We start from the raw sequence: 11,188 nt of genomic DNA, 5'->3' as shown, positions 1-11,188 counted from the left end.
GACATTTAATTGTTTGCATTAAAATTGTGAGAAAACGCCTTTGTGTGTGTGTGTGTGCATGGTGTGTTGGTGTACAAGTTGAAAAGCATTTAAGCACTACAAGCCACACATATGATGAAGCACAACTTGACATCTGAAGGCAGCTAAACTGAGCTAGCAGCTATAGGCTCTGACTAAAAATCATCATGAACTTATGCATAAATGAAAGTCTCACAATTTACGTGTTGACATATGTACTCTCCGCAGACGCTGTGGTCACCCAGTAAATTAGTACTTAAACATGCATACACACGCACACATATTAAACATTAAAATAATACACACTCAGCTAAATAAGTTTTAGGTAAAAAGTCGTCGTAATGTCGGGCGCAAAGTAAGAATCCGGGGCAGACTTGGAATAATCGGGATTTCCCAAAACCTCATTTGATTTCCAACAAAGCGCCGCATTTCTGGAAACGACTGAGCTGCCTCTTTCTAGAAATGGCAACCCTTCGACTGGCACAAAAAAGTATATACCCTTTTTCACAGGTCATGCATACGGTATACGTAAAAGCAAGGTCTTAGTACAGGGGAAGTCTTGAAGTGGGGGGGAGGGGCCGGGTACACTGTGTAACAATTCTCTGACTGCCAGTCAGCGCATGCAGCTAGCTAGTTGCTGTTGCACGGTCTCGATCTATTTTGAACACAATTGTTTTTTCAGAGTAGAATGTTAGTTTTTTACGACAGGCTGAAATCATCTTTAATTTGAATCAACATCAGTTTTGCAACAATTAATCACATCATGATCAAAATAGCGCACAGACTTGCACAATACGTTTCATGAGCCTAGATTACAGGCAATGCAGTGACAAGAGCCTACTCAGTTTACGGGTCGAGTGGGATGTGATGTTGATCTGTGTTGTTCCAGCCCGCCGAAGTTATCAAAAGTGTTTTTGTTTTTCAAGTTGTAATTCGGTTTGTTTGGTGAGTTATACAATGCATCTGCATTTTCGAGACTACGCATTGATCATTTTAAAACACAAGGATCATCATATGCCAACATGACTTGTATAATTTTCAATCGCATTCTAAGAAAGAGCAGAATTCTCACTATGCGCGCGGTACATTTCTAGAATCGCGTAGCGCAAAGTTGGAATGCCTACAATGGCGGCCATTGTTGGAATTCCAACAAAGCGCAGGTCATTTCCGGAAAAGCGCCAATGACGAGATGGGTCGCAACAGTAATGAACAGAGTGATCTCCCTCATTGCAATGGCTGTGACCGGAGTATTGCAGACGACGAAAGCTTTGGTGCGTATACTTTCTTGCCAGTTGACCCGGCACGTAAACTGCAGTAGGAAAATGAGTGATGCAAACAAAATAAAGCTTGGAACAGATGAGAAGCAGGAAAGGTTAATCTGGATTGATCTAGAGGTAGGTTAACAAATTTGAAGTGCATAGCTAGCTTTTGCGTTGCACTTCTAAGTCTTCTTTTTGTCCAGAGTGCGGTGTTTGTGTGTGTGTGTGTGTGTGTGTGTGTGTGCGTGCGCTCTCTCTCTAGGTGTGTATGTGTGTGTTTTACCGTTTTTTCTGTAGAAGGACCAGTGTTCTTGAAAGCAGAAACCGAATATATGTTAATTTGTTGTTGGAAATTAATCACTGCATGCGCTGTGTACATCTGTAGTATAAGACCTTATTTTCTCAGACGTTCTTCAACTTCAAGTGCCATTTGACTACCTATATATCTTTTAATACCTAATTCTTGTTTTATAGAGGTTTTAAAAAAAACATGTATGACAGTGCATGCCTTACATTTTTGCAGATGACTGGTCTTGATGTGGAAACAGATGAAATCATAGAAATTGCCTGCCTGGTCAGCACCGGCAGTTTGGATGTAGTTGTAGAGGTACAAGTATATGTATTATATAGTCATTCATTCGATCACTATATAGCTCCTGTGACCAGAATATATATATATTATGATAATAATTGTGCTCCAAGAAAGCCAGCTATAGCATCAATTGTGTGTGCACTGTGTGTGTGTGTGTGTGTGTGTGTGTGTGTCTGTTAGTTCTGCTGTCTTTTGAATAAATGTTTCTGTCTGTTCTTGAGTGTGTCTGTGAGTGTAGCTTAGTTTCTTCTATCCCTTTCTGTCTGTCTGGTTGTCAGTGTGACGTTTCATTGTATAGTGACAGTCTGCTGGCCTAGCTGTCTGTCTGAGTGAATCACTGAATCTGATAGTCATGCATTCTGTCAGTTGATCAGTCAGTCTATGTGTGGGTGTGTGAGTGTATGGGTTTTCTGTGTTTTGAAAAATGTATTTGTTAGACGTATTATGGAAAGCACAAAATTTATCAAAGGAGATTTCTTTCAATAAATGAAACTCAAAATAGTTTATTTATGGCACTGGTCATATTTGTATCACAAAATGTATGTATCATATATTTTGTTCGTTTGTTCGCTGACAGGGTCCAAATATTGTAATCCATCAGCCAAAAGAAGTCATGGACAGGATGGAAGAATGGTGCATACAACACCATGGGCAGGTAAGGCAAAAAAAAAAAAATAGGTCTGTTTACGGTAACATAGGCCCAAAAAATAGGGTCGGTAGGTCGGGATTTTTTTTTTTTTTTTTTTTTTTTCCCCAAAAAAACATATTTTTACGTTATTTTGCCAAAAAAACAAGATTTTTTTTTTCTTTTTTTTTTCCCCCAAATGCCAAAAAAAAGTCTAGGGTCGCGCGAAAAAACTAGGGTCGGTCGGGTTACCGTAAACAGACCTATTTTTTTTTTGTTGCCTAAGCCATGCTGTGATGAGCGATGGATTAAATGTGTGACAAGCTATTGTTGGTTGAATCAAAAATCATGCATGATTCCTGCGTCAAGCGCTGTGTGTATGTGTTTGTGCATGTATGTTTCATCCTTTACTGTACGGTCATTTCATTATATCGCAATCTTGACTGGATATATAATCTTGCTGACTATAATAACACTCTATCTAGTACAGAAATTGCCAACTAACTATTTTGAGTAGTTAATTAACCAACCTTTCATTTGCATCTGTAGTCGATCTGTGACTTAAAAGTACTCTGTGCGCATCTTTAAAAGTTTCAAATTTAGTTTATAAATACATATATTTTTCTTACAATTTTAGTTAGAAGTAGGCGTTTTTAGCTGTTGTTTGTACAAGCTATGGTGCTGCCGAGTGATACAGTGGAACCCCCTATTTTAAGACTTTCTCCATTTTAAGATCTTCATTTTTCAGGTTTTCTCTTTATAAGGCCAAAAAGAAAAATATGTCTGTTTCCGGTAACATTGCCAAAAAAAAAAGGGTCGGTCGGTCGTTATTAAAAAATTTTTTTTTTTACCTTTTTCTTACGTTTTGTTGCCTTTAAAAAAAAAAAATATTTAAAAATCCTTAGTTTACTTACAATTATTTAGCACATGTTTTTGACTTAGATATATTGAAACTAAATAAAGTATACTTGACTTCATATATTTTTTTGTTTTTTTGTTTTGTGTGTGTGCAAAAAGCGGAAACAAACTTTAGGGTTGGCGCTTAAAAATAGGGTCGGTCGGGTTACCGGAAACAGACATATTTTTCTTTTTGGCCTAACCTCTAAATTTACCTCCAATTGACAATGTAATACTCACTCCTTTTCAAGACCTGATTTTTCAGATTTTTTGAGGTCTTACAAGAGACGTTGCACTGTACTGTATGTAGTGTTTGTTTGTTTGTTTGTTCGTTCATGGGCTGAAACTCCCACGGCTTTTACGTGTATGACCGTTTTTACCCCGCCATTTAGGCAGCCATACGCCGCTTTCGGAGGAAGCATGCTGGGTATTTTCGTGTTTCTATAACCCACCGAACTCTGACATGGATTACAGGATCTTTTTCGTGTGCACTTGGTCTTGTGCTTGCGTGTACACACGGGGGTGTTCGGACACCGAGGAGAGTCTGCACACAAAGTTGACTCTGAGAAATAAATCTCTCGCCGAACGTGGGGGCGAACTCACGCTGACAGCGGCCAACTGGATACAAATCCAGTGCGCTACCGACTGAGCTACATCCCCGCCCGTATGTAGTGTGATACATGCAAACATACCCTGCATATAAAGGATCACACACATTTGACCTAACGATCAAGCTTCTCTTACAGTCAGGGCTGACCAAGGCAGTTCTGGAGAGTAAGATCAGCACATCAGACGCAGAGCAGAAAGTGTTGTCCTTTCTACAGCAACACACGGTGGCGGGCAAAGCACCCCTGGCAGGCAACTCGGTGTTCATGGACAAGGCGTTCCTACAGAAGTACATGCCTTCACTGGTGAACCACATGCACTACCGCATTGTGGATGTCAGCACTGTCAAAGAGCTTTGCAGGTTTGATATGTCAATATATATATAGGTATCATGCCTCCACAAAACTATGAACCGTCTTAACCCTTACACTGGTGCAATTCTGTAACACATGTTACATAGCCACTGGTGAATTAACAGAGAGAAAAATAAAGAACAAGTCGCGTAAGGCGAAATTACTACATTTAGTCAAGCTGTCGAACTCACAGAATGAAACTGAACGCACTGTATTTTTTTCACCAAGGCAGTACAGCTCCGTCAATCCCCGCGAGAAGGAAATCGCTCACCTCCCACGTGCAAAACGCAGTGATATGCACACGCCAGAATAGCGCGGTAGTGTATTGTGCTAAGCAGGAAAGCGCGCTTTTCTGTATTCGTGTTAACTTTCTGAGCTTGTTTTGAATACAACCTATCATATCTATATGTTTTTGGAATCAGGAAACGATAAAGAATAAGATGAAATCATTTTTGGATCGATTTCTTTGGTTTAAAAATGAGAGCGTGACAGTGCCGCCTCAAATTTCATAAAAAGCCGGATATGACGTCATCAAAGACATTTATAAAAAAAATGAAAAAAAAACCTGGGGATATCATACCCAGAAACTCCCATGTAAAATTTCATGAAGATCGGTCCAGTAGTTTTCTCTAAATCGCTCTACACACACACACATACACCACGTAACCCTTGTCTCGATTCCCCCCTCTACGTTAAAACATTTAGTCAAAACTTGACTAAATGTAAAAACGATCATATAGGTTTTCGCATCCATGGGAGGTAATCGGAACCGACCAAACGGACTGAGCCAGTAGCGCGACGTATGTCGTGACAACCGGGAGGTGACAGTATACGTAAAGTAGCGCGACATATGTCATGCATTTTCAAATGTACAGTTGAATAAGTGTTTCTCTTACAGATGTTTTCATTGACCATTTCTGTTTCCGTGTATGCAGGAGTTGGTACCCAGATGAATTTCAGAAAGGGCCACAGAAAGATTGTAACCACAGGTGTGTATGGTGTATCCCTCCAAGTGTTGTTCTCCTCATTGACATTCATGTATAAAGTATAATGATAAGTAACAGCTGATTTGTTTTTGACATTTTCAAAACTGATAATGGTACATGTATTTATATATTCATGCACTTTAGTTAAGTTTGTGTGACTTTTGTGCCTATTGTTTAAGACAGTTCTGAAAAGGCTTGTTTGTTTTTTGTTCCTCTCTTTTGAAGAGGTAAAATAAAAGTTTGTCAATACATGTATCATCATTCTACAGTATCACTCTTGTAGTCTGTTGTTGTTTAGACAAGTTCAAAAGATGTATATAATGCTGGTACAAACCTTAGTACTTTGCAGTACATGTACCACTGTTGTTTTCTTTACTTGTTTCAGAGCGCTGGATGACATCAGGGAAAGCATCAAGGAACTACAGTACTACAGACAAGCTATCTTTAAGTCAACAGCTAGCTGACAGCTGCAATGAGATGTCATTCAAGACTGGTAGTGCTCGAAGTGATACACTACCATCCTTCTGCACAGATTCAATGGAGATTCAGCAGAGATTAATCTGATTCATGGAAGATCAGAGAGATGCATTTATAACATTCAAAATGACATGGTTTTTAATCGCTTATACTGTTCTGCTGTAAATTTCGCTAACCAGGAGTGGAAGAGAGAAATATTGTTATTACTGCTTTGTCATGACAGTGCTCTCTGTATCGGTTGACTCTCTCTTTTTTTTTTACCCTGAGCTGGGAGAGAGAGAAAAACACACACACAAACAAAATGTGAGCTCTAGCTTAGCACACTTATTCTGTAGACTTTGTAAGATTGATCTTGTGCTTGGAGTGAAAGAAATCACTTTATTAGGCAAATTGTATGGTTTTAAATCATTTATAATTTGAAGGTTTGATTGCAGTACATTGTGTATGGGAGTGAGGAATTTATTTTTCTAAACAAAAATTAGATACATACGATTTTGTAGATTACATAGGCAGGTTGATAGCATCTACACTGCTGAATAAATCATTTTTTAACGGTAACTGTTCCTTAATGGCTGACCTGGTTTCGCGCTGAGGAATTGGGGGCTCGGTTAGTTCAGTAGGTAGAGCACCGGACTTGTGATCCTAAGGTCGCAGGTTTGATTCCGGGGGCCGGGACGGACACGGGTCAACTTTATGTGCAGACCCAGAGACAGTAACCACGTCCCACCCCCATGTCACCACAGTGACACGTAAATGATCTCGGTCATTCTGCCATAAGTGCAGATGGCTGATACCGCCTAAACATGCATACACTTGTGTATCTCATCAAAAGTCGTGAGGGCGTAAAACTCAAAATATTTAGCCTGTAGGAATTGAAGCATTCTCCATTGCTAAGGAATTCTAGCTTTAGAATATCCCATGAAAAGTTTCCAGAGGCTGCTCTTCGTCCGCAGTACATGTATTTTTTTTTTTATTATGATGCTTTTATTATTTTGTATGCACTTTGTAAAATTAAAAATTAAATCTTGGTGCAGGAATATACAAGCATTGTTTTGTGGCAAATGAATTATTGAATGGAAAATAGACTAGTAAATCACATTACCATCACAAATCTATATATTCTGACAGTACTCAACAGTGGTGTTATATATCTACAGCTCATCAATTAATGAGACAATGTTAAGAAATATCTGTCCATTTTTTCTGGGTTGTGGAAGCGCTGCTTTCCTTTGCTTTTCTTTATAGATCGACTCAATTTTTCCGAAGATAAGCAACTTTTCCACAACCCATGAAAGCCTGACAAGAGTTATTTCCGGCATGCGTCTATTCTTTTAATTAAACTACAAACCAAATGTGTAAATTGCATGAAGAAAGGACACTGAAATAGGCTTGGGTGGCCGAGTGGTAACGCATTTGCGCTCGGAAGCGAGAGGTTGCGAGTTCGACCCTGGGTCAGGGCGTTAGCAATTTTCTCCCCCCTTTCCTAACCTAGGTGGTGGGTTCAAGTGCTAGTCTTTCGGATGAGACGAAAAACCGAGGTCCCTTCGTGTACACTACATTGGGGTGTGCACGTTAAAGATCCCACGATTGACAAAAGGGTCTTTCCTGGCAAAATTGTATAGGCATAGATAAAAAAAAAATTTTTAAAAATGTCCACCAAAATACCCGTGTGACTTGGAATAATAGGCCGTGAAAAGTAGGATATGCGCCGAAATGGCTGCGATCTGCTGGTCGATGTGATGTATTGTGTAAAAAATTCCATCTCACACGGCATAAATAGATCCCTGCGCCTTGAGTCCGAGTCTGGAGATACGCGCGCGATATAAGACTTCATATATATATATTAACAGTTTGTAGTTAACATGTTGATTTGACCTTTTCAGGGTGAAGGGCTTCATAGCTCAGTCACACACACACCTGGTTGGAGAAAATCTAGGGGACCAAATCTGTGCAAAACTGGCAAGGGTTCAGGGGTACCTTAAAGGCCCCAGTGACAGTGTGGTCCTTTGGATTAAGTCCCTGGTGGGGGAAAAACAAAATTGATCCATTTCGAGGGTAATTTAATGGCCTGGCCTGCCAGCTAGAAGACACAGAATGTTATCACAACACACAATGCTCTGTATTTTTCTCGGGCCCACGTTTTTTCCTCAGGAAGATGGTTGCTTTTCTCTGAAAATCACAGATTCGAGGAGTGACAGTTTGATCTCCAGCCTAAACACACACACAGCGTTTTGTATTCATACAGAGACACACACATACACCAGTTTGTATTCATAAATAGAACACTTTATTTTACATCAAGAATTAATGATGAAAAGATTAAGAAAAAAAAAAGAAGCAATGAACCACACATGGTTTGTCCATGCCTTAATTGCCTCAACAATATACCGTACTTTCGGGACTACAAGGCGCAACTATTTTCTTCAGGCATCAAAGACTTCATTCAGTCTTAAATAGTTTCAAGCTTGTTCATTGACCCGGGTCAAAAGATCAGTGTCTGTTGTCTCCAAGGGCAGGCAGCAGATTTTTGCTGAAAATATCTGAGTCACTGACCCGAGGTCACAAGGCCAACCACCTATTGGATTGAAGTGGCTAAAATTGATCTCGCTCCACGTGCAGGAGCCAACCTATTTCCACTCTGAATCCTTCCTTTGACTTCCGGCCAGTACACTGGAAGCGCCTATTGTGTGGATTTTTCTCATTTCAACTTTTAAAGTGGGGGTTGAGCCTTTTACAACAAAGCACCTTGTTGTCCGGAAAATATGGTATAAAAAAAAATATACTGAATGTACAGATTGAGCACTTTGGACTGAAATTATAACACACTGCAAACATATTTGTACACTGTACAATTGCAAATACGTAATATTTAGGTTAAGACAGAAGTTGAAGGATAGTATAAACCCATAGCAATTGAAAAATATGTTCACCTACGTTTTAATATTAGAACATGAAAGATGTTGTTGCCCTGTACAAAAGTTGCAATATGAAAATAGATTTATAAAGACTGAGCCCTTTTAACAACATTTTCTTTCAAAATAAATGTTTGTCTTTTCAGCTTCCCTATCACATTAACTTTTTTGAAAGTTTTTTTCCTGGAATCCCCAGCTGTGAAACGTGAATACCACTGTACCGTCATGGGATCAGACAGAAACAGTTACAAACATAAAAGATAGTTATTTTTGTGCAACAGTATTCTTGACACTATTGTTAAAACTTAGTCAACATTTTTTTCCCATTCCTAAACTTTTGAGAGATAGAAAAAAAAAAGCAACAAATCACAATTACTCTACCCCATCAAAATTCAAAATTGTCTTTTAAAGCATGGCGCAAAAGACAGTTGCAGTTAAGCTCGCATCTGAATGATCATTAAATTATAAATGAGCAAATATGTTGTAAATAGTGTAACATTGATGAAAATGAATGTCAGAAAACTATTGGAATATTTGATTTTTGAAGATGACAGATCTGGTGGGGTATTTAACATAAAACAAACCAATGCTAACATGGACAACATAGAATGTGAATTTTAACAATTTGGATTTCTGAGTTTTATCCCTTCTTTCTTTTGATTCTCAAATCTGAATAGGTGAGATATTTACATTTCAGTCATGACATTTAGATACTGTATGAATTAATTTTTCAACAAGATGAAGCATGTAGTGAGTGTACCATGCTTCCGATCGACTTTATCCTGCGATTGGGACAATAAACTAACTGATGTGTATGTTATGCATTCTGCACTCAATATCATACCCCTTTCTTTCGAAAATATGCTCATCTGAGCCAGGCTTTGCCGCCGATTGCTTGCTGATCAAAGAAAGTGTTCGCTAAGCACGTGTATTTTCCTAAACTCATGAGACCTCAAACCAAACCCACGTGACCTCAATCAAAAAACATGAGCGATCACTACGGGCCAGCGATCATTGCCGCTTCGAATCATGATCTCGTGAACGCTGATAAACGAAAGAAAGGGGTATTATATTGTGTGCAAGCTCTATAACAGTCACATCCGAGTTAGTTGATCCGATAAATTGCAGGATAAAGCTGCTCAGAACTCTTGCACATGCTTCGCCTCGTTTTGCTTGTCCTTGTAAAAGGAGCTCTCACTCTATCAGACCGCTGAAAATCCTCACAGAGTTATATTTCCGAACATCATCTATTGATGAGTTTATGGTGAAACAGCTCCAAAGCCATAAGTCAAGTAAAGGAAAAGAGAGCTAGAACAAAGAAAGACAGACGTACCTACCAACCCTTGTGTAACCTCAAGTGCAACAATTTACTTTTTTGTTGTTGAATTTTCAGCGTAGCAAATGGTGTTTTAGTGTAGCACTGGCCATTGTCTAAACCTTATTTACACATCCACATTTACGCTATTTCGTGCAAAAATATATACTTTTTTTTAAAGTTTATTTAGAAAAAAGAAACATGGCCAATAGCGAGTGTCTGCAGTGCCACTTTTCAGTGTGGACATTGTTTTAATTGACACAAATTATGACCGCTACTCGGAGTGAGAATCAGAAAAGAGTACCTGAGGACTTCAAAGAAAGAGCAAACTGTTGCATGCTTGTGATTATTTTTTTAGCGTAGCAATTCTAAGCTTAGCAGAACAGCGTAGCAATTTGTCTTAAAACGTAGCATGCTACGCTGAAAGTTGGCAGGAGTATTCACAACATTAAATGGTGCTGGTGATTGTTTAAGCTATGGTTGTAATATTATTTGAAAATATTCCGAGTCCTGGTAAGTTTTATTTTCTGTTATGATCATAAAAATATATGTAAAGCACAGTATGAATCAAACCTGTAGACATGTGTTCTCAATGCTAACACCAAAATCTTGCAACAGGATTTGGATGATCAGTGTTTAAATGTTAATCACAACTCTCTGCTCACTTCAAATTTAAGTCATAAATCATTAGTCATTACATTATGGCTTTCTCTTTTCCTATCATTTTTTCAAACTTTATTTCAGAAGATGACAGGTTGGATGTTATTCTTTATTTCTCCCTAACCTACTGCGGTTTAAACGTCATAACAATATACTTGAAAAAGTAAACACTCTCGCCATGTCCCATTCCAGAAAGCCATTGCAGTCAAGTTACAATTGACTGCGGTGACGCAAGAACATGACATGCACAGGCAGTAAAGCAGAGAAATTTTTGTTTGTTTATTTGTTGCTTAACGTCCAGCCGACTACGTAGAGCCATATCAGGACGAGGAAGGGGGGGATGAAGGGGGCCACTTGTCAAGCGATTCCTGTTTACAAATGCACTAACCCATTACTTGTGTCCCAGCAGGCTTTAGTAAAACTAAATTAATACCTACTGGAAGATTACCAGTTTCCAGTATGTTAAAATAGGCTTAACCTATCTACTG

At 38.9% G+C, this 11,188-nt stretch overlaps 1 protein-coding gene across 2 annotated transcripts; it reads left to right on the top strand.

The window, feature by feature from the left end:
• The first annotated feature begins 1,238 nt into the window (after nt 1–1,238).
• LOC138945776 (oligoribonuclease, mitochondrial-like) lies at nt 1,239–6,850 on the top strand. Of its 2 annotated transcripts, none has more exons than XM_070317290.1 (6): nt 1,239–1,412; nt 1,801–1,884; nt 2,447–2,524; nt 4,138–4,358; nt 5,286–5,339; nt 5,722–6,850. In XM_070317290.1, exons 1-6 carry the CDS (start codon nt 1,251–1,253, stop codon nt 5,798–5,800), a joined length of 678 nt encoding a protein of 225 aa, XP_070173391.1. In that variant the 5' UTR covers nt 1,239–1,250; the 3' UTR covers nt 5,801–6,850. The 2 variants fall into 2 exon arrangements, with proteins under 2 accessions (XP_070173391.1, XP_070173396.1); XM_070317295.1 differs by having other exon boundaries at nt 1,247–1,289.
• Nucleotides 6,851–11,188: the final 4,338 nt, after the last annotated feature.

This window comes from Littorina saxatilis, linkage group LG1 (genome assembly GCF_037325665.1).
Source record: "Littorina saxatilis isolate snail1 linkage group LG1, US_GU_Lsax_2.0, whole genome shotgun sequence".
NCBI lineage: Eukaryota > Metazoa > Mollusca > Gastropoda > Littorinimorpha > Littorinidae > Littorina > Littorina saxatilis.
The sequence above is the reverse complement of the archived record's forward strand: the minus strand, read 5'-3'. Positions and strand labels throughout refer to the sequence as shown.